Genomic DNA, 25883 nt, shown 5'->3' on the forward strand with positions numbered 1-25883 from the left:
CCCCCTCTCTCTCTCTCTCTTCCCCCTCCTCTCTCTCTCTCCACCCCCTCTCTCTCTCTCTCCCCCACCTCTCTCTCCTCTCTCTCCCCCTCCTCTCTCTCTCTCTCTCTCATCCTCTTCTCTCTCTCTCCTCCTCTCTCTCTCTCTCTCCCCTACTCTCTCTCTCTCCCCTCCTTTCTCTCTCTCTCTCCCTCCCTCTCTCTCTCTCTCTCTCTCCCCTCCTTTCTCTCTCTCTCTCCCCTCCTCTCTCTCTCTCTCTCATCCCCCTCCTCCTCTCTCTCTCTCACCTCCTCTCTCTCTCTCTCTCCCCCTCCTTTCTCTCTCTCTCTCCCCTCCTCTCTCTCTCTCCCCTCCTCTCTCTCTCTCTCTCCCCCTCCTCTCTCTCTCTCTCTCCCCCTCCTCTCTCTCTCTCTCTCTCCCCCTCCTCTCTCTCTCTCTCTCTCCCCCTCTCTCTCTCTCTCTCTCTCTCTCTCTCCCCCCTCCTCTCTCTCTCTCCCCCTCCTCTCTCTCTCTCTCTCCCCTCTCTCTCTCTCTCTCTCCTCTCTCTCTCTCTCCCCCTCCTCTCTCTCTCTCCCCCTCTCTCTCTCTCCCCCCCTCTCTCCCCCCCCCACTCTTTCTTTCCTGTCTTCTCTCTTTTTTCTGTCTCTCTTTTCACCCTCTTTCTCTTTCTCTCAGTCTCCTTTTCTCTCGGTCTCCGTTTCTCTTGCTTTCTCTCTTTTTTCCCTCTCTTTTTCTCTTTCTCTCTTCTTCTTTTTTCTCTCTTTCTCTCTCTCTTGTTCTCTTTTTCTCTCTCTCTCTTTTTCTCTCTCTCTCTTTTTCTCTCTCTCTTCTTTTCTCTCTCCCTCTTTTTCTCTCTCCCTCTTTTTCTCTCTCCCTCTTTTTCTCTCTCCCTCTTTTTCTCTCCTCTTTTTCTCTCTCCTCTTTTTCTCTCTCCCTCTTTTTCTCTCCTTCTTTTTCTCTCTCTCTCATTATCTCTCTCCCACTCTTTCTGTCTCTCTCTTTCTCATTCTCACTCTTTCTTTCTTGCTTTCTGTCCTTCTTGCTCGCTTTCTCGTGCTCTCACTCTCTCTCTCGCTTGCTCGCACTCTCTCTCACTTTCTCTCTATCGCTCACTCGTTCTCTCACTTGCTCTTTCACTTGCTCTCGCTCTCTGGGCAGCCTGGTAGCATAATGGTTAGCACTGCAGCTTCACAGCTCCAGGGACCTGGGTTCGATTTCTGGCTTGGGTCACGGTTTGTGTGGAGTTTGCACATTCTCCCCGTGTCTGCATGGGTTTCCTCTGGGTGCTCCAGTGTTCTCCCACAGTCCAAGGATATGTGGGTTAAGTTGATTGGCCATGCTAAAATTGCCCCTTAGTGTCCTGAGATGCATAGATTAGCGGCACGGTAGCACAGTGGTTAGCACTGCTGCTTCACAGCTCCAGGGTCCTGGGTTCGATTCCCGGCTCGGGTCACTGTCTGTGTGGAGTTTGCACATTCTCCTTGTGTCTGCGTGGGTTTCCTCTCACAGTCCAAAGATATGCAGGGTTAGGTTGATTGGCCATGCTAAGAAGATGTCCCTTAGTGTCCAGGGATGCGTAGGTTAGACAGATTAGTGGGTATGCGTAGGTTAGACAGATTAGTGGGTATGATATGGGGTAGGGCCTGGGTGGGATTGTGTTCGGTGCAGACTTGATGGGCTGAAGGGCCTCTTTCTGCACTGTAGGTTCTATGATTCTATGGTTCTATGAGAGATTAGTGGGTAAATGGGGATAGGGCCTGTGTGGGATTGTGGTTGGTGTAGACTCGATGGGCCAAACGGCCACTTTCTGTACCGTAGGGTTTCTATGATTCTCTCTTTCTTGCTGTCTTGCTTTCTTGCTCTTTCTCGCTTTCTGCCTCGCTCTCTCGCTTTCTTGCTCTCGCTTTTTCGCACACTCTCTCTCTCTTTTGCTCTCTCATTCTCAATTTCTGGCTCGCTCTTTCTTGTGCTCTCTTTCTCACTCTCTCGCTTGTTCTCTTCCTTGCTCGTTCTTTTCCTCGTTCGTTCTCTTCCTCGCTCGTTCTCCTTGCTCTTTCCCACTCGTCTCTTTCCCACTCGTCTCTTTCTCACCCGCTCTGTTTCTCACTCGTCTGTCTCTCTCGCTCGCTCTCTTTCTTGCTCGCCCCTTCTCGCTCACTCGCCTTCTCGCTCGCTCGCCTTCCTGCTGGCTCGCTTTCTCGCTCGCTCTGTTTCTCGCTCGCTCGCTCTGTTCCTCGCTCGCTCTGTTCCTCGCTCGCTCTGTTCCTCGCTCGCTCTGTTCCTCGCTCGCTCTGTTCCTCGCTCACTCTGTTCCTCGCTCGCTGTCTTTCCCCGCTGGCTCCCTCCCCCGCTGGCTGTCCTGCGCCTGCCACCCTTCTCCAGACACTTCCCTTCTCCGCTCGCTCCCCAGTCTGCTGTGCACTCCACCCCTCCTTTCTCATGTGTTCATGCACTACAGGCAACTGATATTAACTCTTTAGGTGAAAGGGTGTGAACTTCAACCACCCATTAAATTCTGCCCCTTGAAACTGCATGAATGCCTTTAAGGAAGGAAATCTGCAATCCTTGCCGACAGTGACTCCAGACTTCCAGCAATATGCACCCTGAAATGGCTCACCTCCACCATTTTGAGAATAAATAGGGAATGACAAATACTAGCTTTTCCAGTGACCCTGCACCACGTGAATGAATTAAAAATATTCTCGTGAGAACATTCCAGGATTGATTTTTAATGCCAACTGCTGTGTGCATTGTTGGTAAAGATATAGTAGATAAAATTGTATTAACTGGATATCTCCAGTTTATTTGAATACATTATTATGGATGTATGATTTTCCATGCAGTTCCCATAATTTTGATAGGGTCGGTAAAGTTGTATTAATTGCATAGGACCATAGAATAGGAGCATGGCATTTCTACAATGCAGAAAGAGGCCATTCGATCCATTGAGTCTGCACTGAGCCTCCAAAGGAGAATCCTATCTTGGTCCTGCCTTCAATCTATCCGTGTAATCCCACGTATCTACCTAACCTACACCCTACTTCCACCCCTCCTCTCTCTTTCATGTTCACGAAACTGATATCCACTACCGTGCATTAATCTCTGCCCCGTGAAACTGTACGAATGCCCTTTAAGGAAAGAAATTCGTAATCCTTATCTGCAATGACTCCAGATTCCCAGCAATACATAAGGCACCCTGAAATCACCTAGCAAGCCCCTAACTGGGTCACCCCTATCATCTCAAGGATACTTAAAGAATGACAAATGCTACTGTGGGAGAAACCCACGCCGACATGGGAAGAATGTATAAACTTCATACAATCACTAAAATACATCTCCAATTTATTTGAATACATTTTTGTTGCTATCCGATTCTCAGAGCAGTTTCCATAAATTTGAAAGCATTGCCTTTCTTGAAGTAATTAAACCTTACTATCGGTATACAACTGGAGATTGCTGCACAGGTGATTTAGAGTAATTTTGGTTCTGTAGAGTAACTAGAGAAATGTTCTCCTTCGAGCGGAGAAGATTGAGGAGAGATTTAACAGATATAGAAATTTATGAAGGATTTTGAAAGAGTAAATAGGGGAAGTAATCAGTGGGTACAGACTTAGCATTAATTGGCAAAAGGACACAGAGGGCCAAGGAGATGAGAAAATAAAAATATCTTGTGAGTTGTTATGATCTGAAATGCACTGATTTGATTTGATTTAATCTTATCACATGTATTGGTGTATAGTGAAAAGTATTGTTTCCTGCGCACTATACAGACAAAGCAACCAGGCTAGTCACTTTCCATGGATTGACCTTCAATGAGGCTGCTCCCGGGAACCTTAGTAAGTGTATAGAAGACTGTGTGACTTCTGTAATGATGACCTTGAATACAGATTCGTCTGAAGCTTCTGAGTTGGAAGGTGTGCTCTCGCTGACCTCTTGCTTAAAATGGGCATAGAGTACATTGAGCTCAGGAGCGGTGCGTTGGTACTGGCGATTTTACATGCTTTCATCTTGTAGCCTTTATGTCCTGTAGAGCTCGGCTACGGTCCGTGTGAATAGCCTGGGACTCGAGCTTGGTCCGGTACTGTCTTTTGGCATCTTTGATGGATGTCCTTAAAATATATCTGACTTTCTTGTATAGAGTCCCCTGACTTGAACACCTGAGACTTAGACCTCAGCCTGTTCACCAATAGTTTCCAGTTGGGAAATACACGGTATTAATTCTTTGGTACGCAGTCTTCTACATATGTATTAATGAAGTCAGTTACTGTCATGGCGTACTCATTTAGGCTGGTCACATAGTTTTTAAATACTGACCAGTCTACTGACTCTAATCAGTCCAGTAAGAGATCATCCAATTCCGCAGACTAATATTGTATGACTTTCTTTGATGGATTCTCCGGTTTCAGTTTTCGCTTGTAAGCTGAGAGCAGGAACATAGCCTTGTGGTCTGATTTTGCCAAAGTGTGAGCGAGTAATAGAGCATTAGGCATGTTTGATATTTGTGTAGCAGTGATCTAGGAAGTTTGGGCCTCTGGTGGAACAGGGGACGTATTGGTGATATCTTGGTAGGATGCTCTTGAGTTTGGCTGATTGAAGTGCCCCGTCGCGATGAACAAGGTTTCAGGATCTTTTGTCTCAAGGCTAATTGTAGTGGTGTATATTTTGTCCTGTGCCATCTTCACGTCTGCATGGGGTGAAATGTAAACAGCTGTCAGGATCACAGAGGTGAATTCCTGTGGAAGGTTGTAGTAGCAGCATTTTTGCATCAGATATTCTGAGTCTGGCAAGCAGAAATTCACCAGTGTTGCTACATCTTGGAACCATGAGGTGTTGCTTAAGTTCATCTAGCTTGTTTTGCAGAGTTTGAAGATTTGCAAGAAGTAAGCTCATTCTCTCCTGCAGGCCTGCACGTTTACCACATTTCCTGGAGTGACTCCTTCTTTTCGTGCCTGGGAGACAGTGAGAGTGTATAGGTGTGTCCATTGATGTTCTTTGTTCTAGTCGGTGTGTAGATGGAGAACTTGTTGCCTTGTTTGTAGTTCCTGCATAGGTGGATGGGCCTGTGTCGTTGCGCATTCCGGGTCGCTGTCGGGCTGTAGTTTGGCTTCAGAGATTGTTGGATGTCCCAACCACGCTCCAGCATGTACGGATACCTGCAAGTGTAGCAGAAGCAGACTTTCAAAAGAGAATTGGATGTGTGTAAATGAAGTGGAAAACAAATTGTAGAGTTGTGGGGAAATAGATAGTAGTGCGATGAGTTGGCCTGAATTGTGAATTAATAAATTTGCATAAAATGGACTTTGAGCTACCCAACTGTCTTTGCATTACAGCATTTCTTAAATTAATCTTATCGAGCAAGGGAAAAAGGCTAAGTCAAAAACTTGCAATTTAATTAGTGTTACTTCAGTAATGATCAAACTTCTTGAGTTTTAATTTGAAATTAGTCATCAATCAGTCATAGGCTAGACAGAAATAGTAGGCATGAATCTGTAATGAGCAGAAAGTATTTGATAAGGTTCCACATCAAAGGCGATTATGGAAAATGAAAGCTTGTGTAGAGGTGACACTTTAGCATGGATAGAAGATTGGCCAGTAACAGGAAACAGCATGCATAGAAGAGTTATTTTCTGGTTAGCAAATCATAGGGATCACTGCTGGGCCTTCAACTTTTTACAACTTAATAACTGACTTGAATGAATGAATTGATGGGATGGTTGCTAAATGACACAATAGCAAAGTAAGCCATGAAAAAAAGGTTATAAAGGGATGTAGAGAGATTAGGTGCATAGCAAAGATCTGGCAAATGGGCAAGCATGAAATTGTCTATTTTTAGGAAGGACATAAAAGACGTATGTCATCTAAATGGTGAGAAATTGCAGAGCTCTGAGATACGGAGGGATTTGGGGATATGGATCACAAGAGGCTAGTATGCAGGTACAACAAGTAATTAGGAAAGATAATACAATGTTAGCACTTATTGCAAGGGAATTAAAGTAGGACCGTTTGGTTTTACAGAGCATCGATGAGACTACACTGGAGTATTGTATACAGTATTGGTCTCCTTATTTAAGGAAGGTTGTAAATGCATTAGAAGCAGTTCAGAGAAGATTTACTGAACTAATAACTGGAATGATGCGTTGTTATATGAGGAAAGATTGGCTTATATCTGCTTTAGTATCGAAGAGTAAAACGCTTAAAACATGTAAGGTCCTGAGGAGACTTGTCAGGTTCAATGTAGAAAGGATGTTTCCCCTTGTGGGAGAATCTTGAACTGGGAGGTCACTAGAAACAGATGAGAAGAAATATTTCCTCTGAAGGTCATGAGTCTTTTGAACTCCCTTTCTTAATGGTGGAAGAGGCTGCAAAGGGCTAAATGGAATACTCCTGCTCCTAGTTCGTATGTTCTTTGTGTGCAAGTCTGGAAAGCTCTAACCCATTAGAGAGAGAAAGTATTCACGTGGGTCACAGAATCAAAGGGTTGCTTGAAGTTGCTGGATTCCGGGGAAGTGCCAGAGGATTGGAAAACGGCTAATGTTACGCCGTTGTTTAAGAAGGGTGCCAGGCAAAAGGCGGGGAATTATAGGCCGGTTAGTTTAACGTCTGTGGTAGGTAAAATGTTAGAATCTGTCATTAAGGAGGAAATTGCGAGGCATCTTGAAGGGAATTGCTTGATAGAGCAGTCGCAGCACGGTTTCATTAAAGGGAAGTCGTGTCTGACAAATTTACAGGAGTTCTATGAGGATGTGTCTAGGGCGGTGGATAGAGGAGAGCCGGTGGATGTGGTCTTTCTGGATTTTCAGAAGGCGTTTGACAAAGTACCTCACAAGAGGTTATTGCAGAAGGTCGAGGGACATGGAGTTGGGGGTAGGGTGTTAGCGTGGATAGAGGATTGGTTGTCAAATAGGAGGCAGAGAGTGGGGGTCAACGGGTGCTATTCGGATTGGCGGATGGTGACTAGTGGAGTGCCCCAGGGGTCGGTGCTGGGGCCTCAGCTTTTTACCATTTATATAGATGATCTGGAGGAGGGAACCGAGTGTAGGGTGTCGAAATTTGCTGATGACACCAAGATTGGGGGAACGGCAAATTGTGCGGAGGGTGTGGAGAGTCTGCAGAAGGATCTAGATAGGCTGGGCGAATGGGCCAGGAAATGGCAAATGGAATTTAATGTTGGCAAGTGTGAGGTGGTCCACTTTGGTAGGAATAATGGTAGGAAGGACTATTACTTACGTGGCGAAAAACTGCAGCAGGCGACGGTGCAGAGGGACCTCGGGGTCCTTGTGCATGAGTCGCAAAAACCCAGCTTGCAGGTGCAGCAGGTGGTCAGGAAAGCGAATGGAATACTGGCCTTCATAGCGAGGGGGATTGAATATAAAAGTAGGGAGGTCTTGCTGCAGCTGTATAGGGCATTGGTGAGGCCGCAGCTGGAGTACTGTGTGCAGTTTTGGGCGCCGCACCTGCGCAAAGATATTTTGGCCTTGGAGGGAGTGCAGAGGAGGTTTACTAGGCTGATACTGGAGTTGAGGGGGTTGAGCTATGAGGAGAGGCTGAATAAACTAGGCTTGTACTCGTTAGAGTTTAGAAGAATGAGGGGAGATCTCATTGACACGTATAAGATGATGAATGGGATGGATAGGATAGAGGTGGAGAGACTCTTCCCGCTCAAAAAAGACAGTAGGACTAGGGGGCACAGCCTCAAGATAAAAGGGGGGCGGTTTAGAACGGAGTTGAGGAGGAACTTCTTCACTCAAAGGGTGGTGAATCTCTGGAATTCTCTGCCCGTTGAAGTGGTGGAGGCTGCCTCGCTAAATATTTTTAAGAAGCGGGTTGATGGGTTCTTGATAAGAGAGGGGATTAAGGGTTATGGGGAGAGGGCGGGAATGTGGAACTGAGCCACGACAGATCAGCCATGATCTTATTGAATGGCGGGGCAGGCTCGAAGGGCTAGATGGCCTACTCCTGCTCCTATTTCTTATGTTCTTATGTTTAAAGGATGGTTGATTTACACACCAGTTGTAAATATTCCAAGTATGCTATGTTGCAATGGCGATGAGCTGTGGGATTAAGATGTTCCTTTGCTCACAGGAAATAAGCAGTTCAGCTTATATTCAGGCATTGAGAGAGAATGAGTCTGCCAGGAGCTGTAAAACAGCTGTAGGACCAATCGTCTGCCAAGCGTTGTGAAACAATGCAAACAACAGCAAAGGACCATCAGAACAAAGGAAGTGTTTCTGTTTAAAAGTCTATAGTGTAAATATAGTCCAAGTGTGAGCTGAGAGGTCTGTAGTCATGAGGTTTTTGAAGAAAAGTTGTTTAGCTAAAAGCTAAGCGGAGGATCCCTGTGAAATTTCAAACCTCAGAAAATAGCTGGAGCATTGAGGAGAAATCAAATTGAATGTCAGAGAGATGTGACATGCTTGGTTTGCTTCTAGAAAGAGAAGTGAGTGAACCAGCAAAATCGTGAATGGTATAAGGGAACTCCGGTGAAATTAGTAAACAAGAGGACAACTAGATTTATATCCAAGTCTTAGTATGCTATAGTGTTAATTTGGTAGTGCTTGTTTGGTTTCATTTTGCTGTACACAGTAAAGTATGTTTTTATTTAAAAGTGTGAAATCTTGTAATATGATTCTTTCAGTTAAGCACTACATTTGAATTTCCATTTAAATTTTAATGCTCTCCACAGGGATCATAACAATCTATTTATTTTACTTTACACCGGATTATCATTCTAACTTGCACTTCCTTGCTCACCATGTCGTGTTAATTTCACGAGCCTTCCATCCGGTCAACAATGTAGTAGTTGCTTGCCCTGTTCACTCAGCTTCCATAGAGGTTGGCACACAGTTTGCATCTTGGATTTCTGCCAATTTGTTGGGCAAATATCATTGGGATTGATGATCAAAGGCTGATCTAATCAGTTATATATGCTGTTTGTCAGCCTACCACAGTAATGAATGGACATTAGACTGAGTGTCAACTCATATTTCACTTAAACAAAACCTTTCTCTTAATTTAACACTTCAGGTACCAATTTTCAATACAAGTCTATATTAGTTGAAACACAATTTAACTTGCTCAATTTAATTCATTTAACTTCAGCCTTGACTTTAACTGATTTAACTTTAAATTTTTTAACTCTCGTTTAACTTAATCTCATTTAACTTTAAGTTTTGACCAAGAAGAAAACTACCCCAGGTGAACTGGCCAGGTTTGCCCCATCGATAAGAATCTTCCTCGTATCCTTAGTCCTTCTCTGAAGCTGTCTTCAGGGCCCACCATGCAAATCTGATTCTCAACTTCCACTCAGGACAAAGGTGCAAAAGTACCTCTCTTATCCTAAACTTTGCACAATCTTCCAGAAAGTTTTCTGGCACTCAGCTAATGATACCACTAGAAACTGATCACAAGTACTTGATTATGGCCAGTGGACTTATTCGTAAACAACTCCCAAATGTTTATACCAATTTTCATGTAAAGTACGGAGCTTCACCATTGTGTGGAAACAATGTCTCCTAGATATCTGGCACCAGTTCAAACAACCATGCTTATTTGATCAACCCAGGAAGTGTCAGGTCACATCTTCCAGGATAGCTCATAACTTGCTGAAGTCTTCTGTGACATGCATCTATATTTAATACAACTTGGCTAAAATTCCCAGCATGCGTGATTGTAGCTCTTAACTATTCTCATCGTCGCAGTTGCCATCACCTTTGGCCATCCAGCCACAAGTTTATAAGAACACATACTTGAGATGCATTTTGCAAAGCCATCATAAGTCAAAATTTTTTTTTATAAAGCTTTGGAAATATGATTCCTGATGTAATATGAACAGTGTATGTGTGGCTGTGCTTGGAGACACCTGGCTTTCAGATATTGGTGCCAAATTCATTTCCAAGTGCACAGGCTGCATTCAAAGCTCAATGCAAGATCTGTAGGATACATTGAAGTCTTTTCTCAAATGTTGCTGCCTTTAAATTCAGAGCAGATTCAGCTGCTTGGTCTTTAATGATTAAAATTCCTTAAATAAATTGATATTCTGAAGTACCACCTAAAACTGTAAAAAGGAACCAGAAAGTGAAAGTGTACAAATATTAAATGTCTACCAAAATTTTGATTCTATTTCACAGAAAGCAAGCCAGCTGGTATGTATAGAAGCCAATTATTTTACATTATATAAATAAATTGACAAAGTTCAGTAGACGGTTTCTATGCTTAAGGAAAAATAATCTTTGAGCAATGAATCATGCTGCAGATTTACTTCTGCACTTGCACTTCTGCTTCAGCCTAAATGGCAGCAACGATCAGAGCAGCATTATGCGACAGATTGATTTTATTAGTGGGATGAAGTGATGAAAATTGGATGATCAGTTATTTGGCCAGTGGTTGCAAAATGTCCCAGGAAAGTTTGGCACAGACCAGTTCGGGCGGCACATAGCACAGTGGTTAGCACCGCCGCTTCACAGTGCCAGGGACCCAGGTTTGATTCCCGGCTTGAGTCACTGTCTGTGTGGAGTTTGCACGTTCTCCCCTCTGGGTGCTCCAGTTTCCTCCCACAGTCTGAAAGATGTTCTGGTCAGGTGTATTGACCTGAATAGGTGCAGGACTGTGGCAACTAGGGGAATTTCACAGTAACTTCATTGCACTGTTAATGTAAGCCTTACCTGTGGCTAATAAATAAACTTTAATTTTAATGGCCTGTATCACTTCCACAATAATTTGCTGGAAATTTTATGCCACTGTAATGGCATACACTGTAGATACACCATTACTGCAGCACAAATTCTCAGCAAATTCTTTGCCATGAAGAATGGCAATCAGTTGGGTTACACTCTCTAAATAAATTTTTAAAGAATGTTCAGTTTCTTTGGATTGATTGAATGACTTTCCTCCCTTATATACAGTCCATAGTCTTGAAATGTATCTTTCAGTATAAGATACATTTACAATATACGAATTTTCCAATGCCCACAAAAACTGATGCTTTCTTGCTCAGAACTGGCCATGAATGGCGAGGAACTAAGTCCTTGTTTTGTTATAATGTGTTTTGCTTTGAAAAAGTTAAGCAAACTAAAGTACCCATGGTGACATTCTTACCAGATAAAATAGCTGATTAATTTAAGAACTAACAATTCTATTTTAATTCAATGGAATACTGCATTATTAACGGTTACAATCAGGTCAGGAGATGTGGAATGACTCCCCACTTTCCCTCCTCAGCCTTTTCAGTGATTGTTTAACCTTTACATGCCGTAACTGTAAAAGGCACAGGTAGCTTTCCTTGAGTTTATTTGAAAAGGAAGAGTATCATAATTATTACACTTAAAATAATAAAGCTTCAACTTTCATTCACTTAAACACACACATACAGGTTCTCGCATACGAAAATAGATTACTGAATGGGAGGAAAGATTGTGATATTTTAAGGTCCAAAGAAGATTAAAGTGAAATGCTTCTTATAGTTTGATAGCTGGGGTGGGTCCAGGCTGACCTTGGTGGTTCTTCTAGTTTTGGCATCAATAAAGATATAGATGGACGTTCTTCTGGAGATAGCAGCTGCCAAGTTGAGTCCTTAAAAAACATGTCTGCCTGCAGCATGTGAATCGTAAAAAAAAGCAGATGTGTAAAAATAGATGGAGAGAAACCTACACGGGTCTTCTGTGATATATGTATCCAGATTGGTCTGTTTCTCTCTGGTTCTTGGAATAATTAAGATTTGATACCTGAAGTCATGTTTAGGTTATATGACACCAATACTTCCATTGTTCACATAAATGATTCACAGTTAGAAGCCTTTGGGGGATGGGTGGTGGCAGTTCACTCTTAATATGAACTGGTTCCTCTTTTAGTCTCAAAGAGTCACTCAGACAGGGAGTAGGATTTTCTATCACCTCCCCCACCACCATGCTAGGATCTACCAGGCTTGCCAAAAGTCAGTGGACTTTTGACTGGCCCGCCACATCCCAAAACGACAGGGCCAGAAAATCCTGGCCACGGAGTCTGAATTTTTAAGTTTCAGCCAAGTGTAGCACAGACATTCAAGGGAGAGCACCCCTCCTGGGGTAATTCAGTTAAGAACTTTCTGGAGACGTGAGGTAATTCTGAGTCTGTGCGAAGGTTACCAAAGTCATCTGGCTCTTGGAGGCCATCTTAGGAGCTTGTTATTTTAGTACTTTTATAATTTAATGATTTCCAACCAATGATAACAAACATTTTTATATAGCATGACTTTATAATATTAGTAGTCTAAATATATTGCACCACCATAAAAACAATTTATCTCTACTAATTCCTGATCGAAAGAGATTTTCACTTCTCAATTGTAATTTGTATGGAGTGAAAAGAATAGACTCCATAACTATGTAAAATTACTAAGTTTAGATATTGAAATTTTTGTTGGACTGCAAGTGGAGGCAAAAGCTTGAATTAATCCAAGAAACAAATAATGGATGAGGGATTTTCAGTTCTTTGTGAATGTGTAAGTTTAGACTTTTCCCATTTTTATTGTTAAGATTTCAAGATGAATGGACATAAACAATTGTAATTTTGAAGTAACCAACTGAAATTTGCAACACTGGAAAAGAAGTCTGTCCTTAGTAAATGAAATGCGCCAAAATTTTATAAACTTCAAATATTAAGAAATGTTTAGTGATGATTTGCTTTGCATCCAGGAGCTCATAGTGCGCTAATGAGTTCTAGTACCTAAAGTTTTCTTTTGCTTTGATAGGTGAATGGAGGTCTTCTTCGAATTTTTCCAGAAGGCAAATTACACTTTGCTGATATTGAACCAAAGTTTGACAGACTGCTATTTTTTTGGTCTGATCGACGCAATCCTCATGAAGTACAACCTGCTTATGCCACAAGGTTAGTTCAATGATGTCTGTTTATTGGGAAGAAAGCAGAAGTTGATAATCACATTCATAGTTGTCATTTTATTCCAGGAGTAGGCACAGTAGGCTGTGATTGTCAGAAGAAGATGGTGCCTACCTAAGATATTACTTTTCATTCTTCCCATGGCGGCCTCATTGTAGTTAGTATTAGCTCACTTGATGATAAAATTTCCATTGCCAGTTAGGGCATATTGGAATAGTCAGCAACCAAAGTTATGAAGAAAAATCTGTATATGACAACAATCATCCTGGGTCAACTTGATATGCTACTTAACACCACTTGCCACACTGTGGTTATTAATTGTCTGCAGATTAGCAAGTCATTCTGGAATGAAATCAGAACACAAAGCTTCCTGCCTTGAGCATCTACAGACAAGGAATGTCCCTGACACAGATGCCATCAAATCAAACCTGCAGAGCTAATTAGGAATGAATGTGCTTAGAAATATTTTTTGTTAAAATTTTCTTCCTCTCCACTTACTGCCGTCTGACTTGTTAGCTAACTGCAAGCAACCATTTCTGCTCAAATGTAGAGTTGGGCTATGTTCCAAAAATTGTTGCAAACATTCATTGGGGCTAGAACTTTGAAGCCACTGAACTCTAACATAAAGTTTTTGAGACCAGTTCCAGATTCCAAATACTCTAATTTCCAGAATGCTCAGAATTAAAATCTCAACACAAACTTTTATTTATTTCACACAAACACACACACACACACACACACACACAAATATAGATGTAAAAAAAATACAGATTATGGGTGTCTCAATTTAAAGTTTAATAAACCAATTACTTCAATGACAAGAGGATTTAAGGATAGGTAAGCTGTAATAACTCCACAGAAGCAAAAGTCCTGTCACCAAGTTACTATATTTACATCATACATCTGTACACAGCCAGCTGTCCAGTTGCTACCTGCTGAATGCAGGCTGCGAGCCTGACACACCTGCTTTAAATAGGGAGCACAAGGCTCCCTGATTTAACCATCAATTAGGACTCATCAGGTACCTCTTTAGCATCCCAAAACTAAATCAAATTAACTGAGGGACAAATTAAAAGGGGCAGCTCCCCAAAAGGAGGGGGACCCATCCGAACAAAAAACGAAGTCGAAAGGAAGCTTAAAACATCAAATTAAAATGTGATTATTGGGGTCAATTATATACCCCAGCCCCTGCGGTGCGCCTATGGACATCACATGCTTCCTCTGTCAGTGAACCTGGTAACCTGGCCATGGTAGAGCGGCAAATAGTTGGGATGGACAACCCTGTCAATTGCCCGCTGCCTGGACCTGTTGATAACTTGCCTCGCTAGGCCCAGGAGCAGGTTCATGAAGAGGTCGTCCTCCCGTACCAAGTGCCCGTAGATCAGGAATGTGTGACTGAGGTGCAAACAAAACATCAGTAAAAGATTTTTGAGAAAACTAAAAAGGATGTGCAACCATAACACGTTACATAGACACGGTCCACGGACATCACAAGATTACAAAAAGGACAAGCTTGGGAGCCCATGAACCGGAAAAACCTACAGTTGTATGGAACTGTCCTGAACCCCAGGTCCCCAGGATAGTGGGGGGAGATCCCTCTGTAGAGGGACCTGCACTGAGGACCTCCACTACCCCGTGGCAACAAGGCCCGCCAAGATGTATCTGGGCGAGGATGCGGTTGTGGAACGTTTGCAGCAGCAGCCCGTACAGGAAACGCCTCTATGCAGCAGCGGGATCCCACCGCACACTTGCGCTGCCTTGAGGACTCATTAAGTATCTCTTTTAAGGTACCAACCAAATAAACTAACTCAAATTAATTTTGGGACAAATTAAAAGGGGCAGCTCCCCAAAAGGAGGGGGAACAGCCTGAACAAAAAACAAAGTTGAAAGGAAACTTAAAACATTTAATCAAAAGATGATTATCAGAGTTGATAACATACCCCAGCCCCTGCAGTGCCCAATGGGCACGGTAGCCGCAGTAGAGGGGCAGACAGTCAGGATGGACGACCCCGTTGATTGCCTGCTGCCTGGACCTGTTGATGGTACACCTTGCCAGTCCCAGGAGCAGGTTCACGAGAAGGTCATACTCCCAACCCACCCCTCTTCACACCAGGTGTCCGTAGATCAGGAGAGTGGGACTGAAGTGCAAACAAAACATTTCGAGGACTCATCAGGTAGTTCCCACACGAGCAAGCCAACCTCATTAGCCTGGCTGAAGTCATCACGTAAGCAGACAGTGGGGGCTTAAAGGGTAGAATTAAGGAATAGAAAAGGATTTAAGATTGCAGTGGGAGTTGTGTATAGGCCACCTAGTGGCAGCTATGGATTATGGAATATATAAATGCTGAGATTAGATAGGCTCATGTATCAAAGTCAGTATGTTTTAATCAATTTTAGCTTTATATAGATTAGAATCACTATACTAGCACATGTCAGAAGGTCAATCAACTTTAGTCTGTTCAGAATAGTTTTCTACAACAAAATGTCCTCAATCCATCAGCTAGATGTGCCATATTAGATTGAGTAATAATCCACTGTTACTTAACAGCCTAACAGCAATCTTAATGTGATCAAGTTCAACATGGTAGTTGTAAGGGAGAAATAGATTCTAGACTTGAGCAAGGCTTCAATGCAGTATGACTAGAACTCTGTATTGAAAACTGAGTAGATCAAAAATAGGTTAAAGGACTGGAGATCAGTGTGAGATGTTAAAAAAGCAACACACATAATAAACAGCACAGAAATGGATCGTTCAGCCCAACCAGACCATTCCGGCAAGTGTGATATTCAATCAACTTAGGGGCCGGAGCTCTACATGATAAAAAGAAAACAACCATGGATGACTGAAGAGGTAAAAAAAAACTAAAAGAAAAAAATAAAATGGCATGAAGTGGATTCTTGGATGAGAGGGACGTAAAGAAAAACAAAGTTGATAAAACAGAAGATAATGGAAGCTACAAAGAGGAGATATAAAAATAATCTTGTAAGGGATATCCAAACCACACAGAATGCTCTGAAGTAGTCAGACCGGACCCAAAATGTTCACGGTTGTTTGTCTCCCCACCAATGCTGCCAGACCTGCTGAGCTTTTCCAGCATTTTCCATTTTTATTTCAGATTTCCAACATCTGTAGTATTTTGCTTTTAGTGGGAGGAGCAGGAAAGTCTACAGACAAGTCTAAAAATTGGCTGACGTCCAAGATGAGGAACAAGAGGTGAGGGCTATGGATTGGCTGCAGAGTACCAGAGAGGAGAATAAGAAATTGTGGCTTGAGTTCATGTACTGATTTAGGAGATAAGTTTAGGAGAAGGAAAGGATCACGTACAGTAAAAAGTTTCTCATGTAAACATTCCGATAGCGACCCAGGAAAGTATAAACAAGAGAAAAGATGCTGCAGTCTGACATGGTGAGAGAGTAGCATGGGAAACTGGAGAGCCTTCTCAGATGAACAACAGAAATCCCTGTGATCGCGAGGTGCTTGTTACTACTAACAGATTAGAAGATGGAATAATAAAAGAGACTAAACTAAGACAGTTGCAAAGCTGGAAAGAGATCTGGGTACATTCAGAGAGGTGCAGTGTGATAAACCACACACAGCAAATGAAATTAGCAGGAAAATTGATGATTAGTTTACAACACTTCATTTAATTGGGTGTCTGAACAATCGATGTTTAGCAATTTTCTGTAGTAACTTGCAGCTTTGTCCTTTATTAATCACTTCTGCTGAGCAAGCAGTTTATGGAGTTGTTTGTTAACCTCCACCCATGCCATGAGAGTAACTGCTGTGAAGGTATGCCAGTGTGTTAGAATATGGTTGTCCAGACTTATGTAAGGAGCCACGTTTCAATTTTTTTCTCACTCAAGGGACCAGTGAGCAAATTTTGGAAGATAAGGTTTGGAGTGTGTCGCATGCGAAATTCAAAAACAAAAGGTGCGAAGAAAAGAAACAACTTGCTGAGAGAAAAAACAATGCCAAAGTAACTAATTGATTATTTTAAATAGGAGTAATTAAGCAGGCACATGTTATCACAAAGGAATATGATCTGGTGCCAATGGCAGAGACCTGTCCCTAAGAAGGGAGAATTGGGAACTTAATATTCCAGGCTTCAAGGTATTCAGGCAAGTTAGGATTGAAAAAATGGAAGAGAGTTGAACGGAATGGAGTGACACAAGAATAAAACAAACTATTAAAGCAGGGAGAGGAGTCAAAGACATGATCTATATGGATTACATTTGGAATTATAGAGAGCTATTAGGTGAATACTTATTAGCCACAAAGGAATGGGGAGGAGAGAGGAAAGCAAATGTGTAGGAAAATTACAGAAATTTACGACAACTATTGCGTAGTGATAATTAGAATTCAATTATCCAAGTATAGACTGCGATACTAACAATATAAAGGGGGAAGAATTCCTGAGGTGTGTTCAAGAGAACTTTCTTGAACAGTATTGAGTCCAAGGAGTAAGTCAAGCTGTGTCAGATTTGTTTTGAGAAACAAAGCAAGCCAGTGGGGTATGTCTCAGCAGGATAGAATTTGGGAACTGATCATGTCATTAGCTGTGGAAAAGGATAAGGTATAGTCAAGTGTACCTTGTAAAACACACTTAACAGCAGTGAATTGAAAATTGGACTGAGGAAGTTAGTAGTCAAAGCAATAGGTGAAAAATGGGATGCATTTAAAGAATGGTGTTTGCTATTTTAACATAAGAACATAAGAACATAAGAAATAGGAGCAGGAGTAGGCCATCTAGCCCTTCGAGCCTGCCCCGCCATTCAATAAGATCATGGCTGATCTGTTGTGGCTCAGTTCCACTTTCCCGCCCTCTCCCCATAACCCTTAATCCCCTCTCTTATCAAGAACCCATCAACCCGCTTCTTAAAAATATTTAGCGAGGCAGCCTCCACCACTTCAACGGGCAGAGAATTCCAGAGATTCACCACCCTTTGAGTGAAGAAGTTCCTCCTCAACTCCGTTCTAAACCGCCTCCCCTTTATCTTGAGGCTGTGCCCCCTAGTCCTACTGTCTTTTTTGAGCGGGAAGAGTCTCTCCACCTCTATCCTATCCATCCCATTCATCATCTTATACGTCTCAATGAGACCTCCCCTCATTCTTCTAAACTCTAACGAGTACAAGCCTAGTTTATTCAGCCTCTCCTCATAGCTCAATCCTCTCAACTCCGGTATCAGCCTAGTAAACCTCCTCTGCACTCCCTCCAGGGCCAAAATATCCTTGCGCAGATGCGGCGCCCAAAACTGCACACAGTACTCCAGCTGCGGCCTCACCAATGCCCTATACAGCTGCAGCAAGACCTCCCTACTTTTATATTCAATCCCCCTCGCTATGAAGGCCAGCATCCCATTAGCCTTCCTGACCACCTGCTGCACCTGCAAGCTGGGTTTTTGCGACTCATGCACAAGGACCCCGAGGTCCCTCTGCACCGTCGCCTGCTGCAGTTTTTCGCCACGTAAGTAATAGTCCTTCCTACCATTCTTCCTACCAAAGTGGACCACCTCACACTTGCCAACATTAAATTCCATTTGCCATTTCCTGGCCCATTCGCCCAGCCTATCTAGATCCTTCTGCAGACTCTCCACACCCTCCGCACAATTTGCCTTTCCCCCAATCTTGGTGTCATCAGCAAATTTCGACACCCTGCACTCGGTTCCCTCCTCCAGATCATCTATATAAATGGTAAATAGCTGAGGCCCCAGCATCGACCCCTGGGGCACCCCACTAGTCACCAACCGCCAATCCGAATAGCACCCATTGACCCCCACTCTCTGCCTCCTATTTGACAACCAATCCTCTATCCACGCTAACACCCTACCCCCAACTCCATGTCCCCTGACCTTCTGCAATAACCTCTTGTGAGGTACCTTGTCAAACGCCTTCTGAAAATCCAGAAAGACCACATCCACCGGCTCTCCTCTATCCACTGCCCTAGACACATCCTCATAGAACTCCAGTAAATTTGTCAGACACGACTTCCCTTTAATGAAACCGTGTTGCGTCCGCCCTATCAAGCAATTCCCTTCAAGATGCCTCGCAATTTCCTCCTTAATGACGGATTCTAACATTTTACCTACCACAGACGTTAAACTAACCGGCCTATAATTCCCCGCCTTTTGCCTGGCACCCTTCTTAAACAACGGCGTAACATTAGCCGTTTTCCAATCTTCCGGCACTTCCCCGGAATCCAGCGACGTCTGGAAAATAACCACCAAGGCATCCACTATCACCTCCGCCATTTCTTTCAGAACCCTCGGATGCATTCCATCCGGTCCTGGGGACTTGTCCACAATCAGCCCCTCCAGTCTGTCGAGCACCACCTCTCTAGTAACAGTAATGTCATTAAGACCCTCCATTCCTACCACCTTTCCATCGCTAACACCCGGCAAATTATTCACGTCCTCCTCCGTGAAGACAGAAACAAAAAAGTTATTCAAGACCTTAGCCATATCCCCATCCCCTACCACTAGCTCCCCTTTCTCATCCTCTAAAGGACCAACGTTCACCCTAGCCAGCCTCTTCCTTTTTATATATTTATAAAAACTCTTGCTATCCTTTTTTATATTAAGTTTTATATATTATATTTTTCCATCAAGAGGGAAGGGCATCTACAGCTCAAGCTTCATGAATGACTAAAGATGCAGAGGTTAATATGAGGCAAAAATATAAGGCTTGTGACAATTGTAAATCCATAGCACAGCGGAGAATCGAAACTGCAAGTATAGAAAGTGTGGAAAAGTCTTGAATTGGAGGCGAAGTGGGGATTTTTCAAATGGTGGCCTGATACTTAAAAAAACTGAGTATTTTGAAAATTAAATCTCGCAAAGGCAAAATCTTTACTTTAAAAGCTTACCAAGATTTATTAAAAACATATATTTTAAAAAACTTACATAGACATAAAACAACAGCCGATGGGAGGTCCTCAGTTTGCCAGGCAGTACAGAGTACCACAAGTTTCTAAAGATTGCAACTTCATGCCAAAATTCATTACTATTATACCTATTTTTTAATCTAAGTTCTTTCTAATTAGCTTAAATCAATTCTATTGCATATTAAATTGTCAGTCTTCATCATGTCAAATGTCTCAATCGATTGCAATACACTACCCAATATAATGTCATCTTTGTTGGTTTGTTCTAATTCCAAAGTAAACTCTTTTGGCATTCTTATTTCTTAAATTTCACATTTGCTTTATCATCAGCAAGTTGTTAAAATTTAGATCGTATCAGATTTCTGGGTCTGGAAATCTGATACTTGTCACACTTCTGTCAGTATTTTCTTTACTTGATATAATTTGTTTCTTTTATGTTTTTGGTTTGAAATCTTGTATTTTGTTGAGCTTTTGAATCCATTGGGGGTGTTACACCCATTTTCAGTGGTAAAGTGGCCATAACGCGCTGAGTGCAATCGGTGCCTGTTTACGAGCACCGGTTATCCGGCACAGTCAGCCCCTAGCTGGAAATGGGCAAGGGGCAAGTTAATATATTTGAATCTATTGAAATGAGCATGTGCATCTGCTTACTGAGCCCAGCACTCAGCTGTACAGTCTCAGCCCCCCCTTTGAGCTCTCCAGGAAAGGTTTGTGCTGACGAGGAATAGATATGCTTCCCATGAACAAGGAGCAATCGACTTGGCCTCATTGGTGGAACTTGAGGCCCCCCCAGGGAGGTTGAAAGCAAGTGGGGGGGAAGCCCCTTGGCCAATGCCAGCCAGACTGCAGTGTCACCTGGGCAATGCCCATCGAGCAGTGCTAGGGCAGGGCAGGAAGGGGCATGCTGCCACTCTGTGGTCTGCGATTTGGGGGGGGGGGGGGGGCCGCTGCCACTCTGCAGTCCGCAATCAGTGGAGGAGGGAGAGGGGTCTGCTGCCACTCTGTAGCCATTGGTGAAGCGGTGGCTCCGCAATCGGTAAGGGTGGGGTTGTCCACGCTCAGTCTGGGCCCTGGACCCCCGTGATTGTAGCAGGGTGGGGGGAGCTGCAGTAGCAGGTGCCTGACAATCCCCTTTTTTCTGTCAGACCTCTGCTACTGCTAATGCACATGTGCATCAGAGGCCTATACATGTGCACTACCTCCGTCTGCAGGCTTTCAGGTGTGTTAAGCCCAGCCCACCTGCTTCAGCAGTGTGAATCTGACATGCTCAAAATTTTACGGACAGAGTGCTTATGGGGCAACTAAAAACGGGCCTAAAAGTCACATCTGAAACTCTCCCAGTTTCAAGTCCGCCCAGCACTTAAAATGGGGGCAACTTTACCATTTTCATTCTTACTACCATCTTGCCATATTCACACTTTGAAATACAAACTTTAAAATTCGTTTAAGATATATATCATTAAGTTCCTTTTTACTTAAATGTAAAATTTTCCACATTTAAAAGCATGATTCATTAAAAATATTTAGGTTTGTTATATTTCATAAAACTTTTCATTATCAGTTAATGGCATCCATATATGATATTGAGTAAAAAATCATTTTAACTCTTCCGCCAACCGCCCCCCCCCCATGTGTTATTGAAACTAACCCTATGTCATCCTCTTTGTTAACTTAGAATTCCCCTTCCATAAGGGACAAAGAAGAATACGAAAATAGATTAGCAGCTAAAAGGAAAATAAAATTTTATATACACCTAACTAGTAAAAAGGCAGTTAAAGAAAGATAGGGTCTGCAAAAAGGAGATATTTATTGCAGAAGCAATGAGTATTGCTGAGCTACTGAACTACGATTTTGTACCTGTCTTCACTAGAGAATGCAATTCTGCCAATGTGACATTAAAGGAACAGGCAATATTAATATTGGGTCGAATGAAAATAAAGAACAAGTACTTAAAAGATCATTGGCCTACAAATTAGGAAAGTCACTAAGTCCAAATGGTACATCATAGGTGACTGCAGGAAATACAGTTGAAATTGTGGAGGTTGTGCCATCGTTATGAACCACACGGATGTTATCTGCGAAGGCATATCAACTTGAAATACCAGTTCATGGTTGTGTTTAGTTTTGTTTTTGGAATGGTGTGAGGAGTCACGTGAAACCACAGTGAGAATAACCAACGCAGTCAACATGTAACAGCTAATAAAAACTATTTGTTAAATGAAAGGAAAAACAGATACAAATAGGACTAATATATGAATTACTAAACACACACACAGTTTATATGGAAATTATCTCTTTCCAAAAATATATAGATATCTGTAATCTCTTGAATTCAGGATTGCAAAGCGATGCAATTCCAGGTACATGACATAAGACAAAAGAGGGAGGAGTTGTGAGCCAAGGATGAGGCTAGTGAGATCAGGTTATTTGATACCATATTCAGCAAGCTAAATGAGACTGAGACAGATGCAGAATGAGACTGATGTGTTCAATTCAAAAAGATTGATTGAACTAAAAATTAAAACAACTCTACCAAACAACGTACTCAGTACTGGAAGCTCAATGTATTCCCGAGTGTTTCTTTGCACAGGAGAACATATTAACGAGAAAATGGGAACCACCATGTTAGCGCAGAGCACAAATGGGCAGAAGTACACCAAATTATATGACTTTCCAAGTATAGGAAAGAGATTTTGAGGATAGCTCAGAAGACTGAGTTAGGGGACCATCTTGGAATAAAGAAAACTGAAGCCAAATCCAGAGACAACTTTATTGGCCCAGACTGCACAAGGATGTAGTCACCTTATGGTGAAGCAGTGAGGTAATAGGGAACCACAAGCGGTAGTCAAGCTCTGAAGTTTTGCGGCTTTTGAGCATTTGAAGAGTGCTTTAACAAGGTACTAATCGACTGCATAGGCTGATGAGGTGCAGAACAGGTGTGTCCCTGCAAAAATGAAGGATGGAAATGGCAGGATTCAGGAACCATGGATTCGGGAACCAAGGGAAATTGTAAGCTTAGTCAAAAGGAAAAGGAAGCATATGATAGGTCTAGGTATCTAAAAACTGATGAAGCCCTTGAGGATTACAGTGAAAGTAGGAAGGAACTTACATTTGGAATTAGAAGGATGAAAAGGGCATGTAATGTCTTTAGCAAACAGGATCAAAAAGAATCCCAAGGCTTTTTATGCATATATTAGGAGCAAGAGGGTAGCAAGCAAAAGAGTAATCCCAGTCAAGGATAACTGAGGGAAGTTATGCGTGGAACCACAGGAAGTGGCTGAAATTCTTAATGAGTATTTTGTATTGGTATTCACCAAGGCAAAGGACATGACGGATGTTGAGGTCAGGGAACATGTGTGAACGCTCTTAAAAACATCATTATATCAAAGGAGGAAGTGTTGAGTATCCTAAATTGCATTCAGGTAGACAAGTCTCTGACCAGGTGGGATCTATCCCAGATTATTGTGGGAGGCAAGGGAAGAAATAGTTGGGGCCTTAACAGATATGTTCACATCCTCTTTGATCACAGCTGAGCTTCCAGAGGACTGGAGAATAGCTAATGTTGTTCCCTTATTTAAGAAAGAAAGTAGGGATAATCCAGTAAATTATAGGCCAGTGAGCCTGATATCAGTGGTGGGGAGGCTTTTGGAGAAGAAACTGAGGGACAGGATATATGCATATTTGGAGAAAAATGGACTAGTTAGTGACCGGCAGGATGGTTTTGTACAGGGAAGGTAATGTTTCACCAACTTGATTGAGTTTTTTGATGAGGTGACAAAGCAAATTAATCAGAGGCTGTGGATATAGTTTAGTAAGGCATTTGACAAGGTCCTACACGGCAGACTGGTACAAAAACTAAAATCACATGGGATTTGGGTGGGATGGATGGACGGATGGACACAGAACTGGCTTGGTTTTAGAGAGTAGCGGTGGAAGGGTGTTTTTCAGAATGAGATCTGTAACTAGTGGTTTTCCGCCAGGATCAGTGCTGGGACCTCTTATAAATGATCTGGAGCAAAATGTGGGTGGTTGATTAGTAAGTTTGCAGATGACACGAAATTCGGTGAAATTGCTGATTGTGCCAGGGATTGCCAAGGATAAAGATAGATTGAAGACTTGGGCACAGAAAATGGCAGATGGAGTTTAGTCTGGCATTTTGGAGGATCAAATTTAGGTATGAATTATACTTTAAGTGGCAGAACCCTTAGGAACATTAACATCAGAGGTCCACAGTTCCCTAAAAGTGGTAACACAGGTGGCCAAGGTGATGAGGAAGGCATATGGCATGCTTGCCTTCATCAGCCGTGGCATTGAATTACAGGAGTTGGGAAATTATGTTGCAGCTATATAAAACCTTGGTTAGGTTGCATTTGGAGTGTTGCATGCAGTTCTGGTCACCAAGGATGTGGAAGCTTTGGAGAGAGTGCAAAAAAGGTTCACCAGGATGTTGCCTGGTCTCAAGGGTGTTGGCTATGAGGAGAGGTTGAATAAATTAGGATTGTTTTCACTGGAAAGACGGACGCTGAGGGGAGACCTGCTAGAGATTCACAATTATGAGAGGCATAAACAAGGTGGATAGTCAGAGGCTTTTTTCAAAGGCGGAAGTGTCAATTACAAGGGGGCACAGGTTCAAGGTGAGAGGGGGGAAGTTTAAGGTAGATATGCAGGGGGTGTTTTTCATGCAGAGAGTGGTGGGTGCCTGGAATGTGCTGCCAGAGGATCGAGTGGAGGCCAGTGCATTAGCAACATTTAAGAGGCAGCTGGATGGGTACATGAATAGAGAGGAAATAGATGGATATGGGCTGAGTAAGGGCAAAAGTTTTTTTTTAAAGTTAGGGCATCATGATTGCCATGTTCCTGTATTATACTTTCCTTTGTTCTTTGTTTTAGATGACTAAGAGATCTGTGGAGGTGTATATATATGGTAATTTTGAGCGTCACGGAATGTGAGAGATGCAGGTGACCCATATACACAAAAGGGAAAATCAGAGTAAGAAGCCTCACAACACCATTAAAGTCCAACAGGTTTATTTGGAATCACGAGCTTTCGGAGATGAATCCTGATGAAGTGCTCTGAAAGCTTGTGATTCCAAATAAACCTGTTGGACTTTATTCTGGTGTTTTGAGACTTCTTACTATGCCCACCCCAGACCATTGCTGGCATCTCCACATCATGGGGATATCAAGAGAAACCAGGGTATAATTGTATGCACATGCAGAAGCAAGCAGGCCAGTTTAATATCTAACTGCAGTTGATCAGTACCTTTCCCTTGAATATCCCTCTGGACAACAAATATCTTGACCCATAACATTAGGAATCGACTTGTGCCAGTATCTTGAAAGATTTTAGTATTTTTCTCATTCTGTCCTATCCACATGGAAATACTTTACCAGTGCGCACAAATGTTTTAAACACATCTACCACCTGCTGGTCACTCTGTCCTTGTACAAGTTATGCGCACATTTTCACCTCTAGTGGATGGTCTTTCTCTTTGTGTACCAATCCGACTGACTTTTCTTGCTCTCCTGTGTCTAAATTTGTTTTACTGTTTTAGATTGATAACCCAACTGGTGCACCATTTAATTTCCATCATAGTGATTTTTTTAATCTCCAGTATAGTGATCTTGTGTGACCCAGTTTATTGCAGTGCAAACATCTAACCTTTTTCATATAACTCACCCGCCCCAAGAAGACCGTTTTATTTTGTGATGTTTATTTTCTTGGAGTGTCTGACCGCTCCTCCTCTTGCTGGCCTGCCATCTCTTGCACCTTCCCAATTTCTAACTTCATCTGACTTAAAAGTTGGTGTAAAGAAAAATTTTGGTCTAGAAACCTCATTGTTGTCTGCAAGCTCTACGGCTTGTCTGGCAGTTCTAGCTTTCTGTTCCTCAACCTGAGTTCTAATACTTGTACACAACAAATGTTTAAGTTCCTCCAATAGAACTAACTCTCTAAGGATGTCGTATGTTTCTCCTATTTTTAACCCTCATACTCACCTATCAAAATAACTTTTAATCATTTCAAATTCAGTGCAAGTCTACAGCTCAAAACTTTTGCTTGTAAACCTCCAGTACCAGCTCATAAGCATCCAGAATAGCTTTCTCCACAGTCTCATAGACTCCAGACCTTTC

The 25883-nt window shown here is 42.5% G+C and overlaps 1 protein-coding gene across 2 annotated transcripts in view; it reads left to right on the forward strand.

Moving 5' to 3' along the window:
- Positions 1 to 25883, forward strand: part of egln1a (egl-9 family hypoxia-inducible factor 1a) — a 111500-nt gene that overhangs the window by 60623 nt on the left and 24994 nt on the right. For both annotated transcript variants that reach the window (XM_080191869.1, XM_080191868.1), the window contains exon 3: positions 12725 to 12861. In XM_080191869.1, the coding sequence (XP_080047995.1) occupies positions 12725 to 12861 (137 nt within the window). The remainder of the gene's footprint in view (positions 1 to 12724; positions 12862 to 25883) is intronic.

The sequence above is a fragment of the Carcharhinus amblyrhynchos genome, chromosome 7 (assembly GCF_965287045.1).
Source record: "Carcharhinus amblyrhynchos chromosome 7, sCarAmb.v2.hapA, whole genome shotgun sequence".
Taxonomy (NCBI): Eukaryota; Metazoa; Chordata; class Chondrichthyes; order Carcharhiniformes; family Carcharhinidae; genus Carcharhinus; species Carcharhinus amblyrhynchos.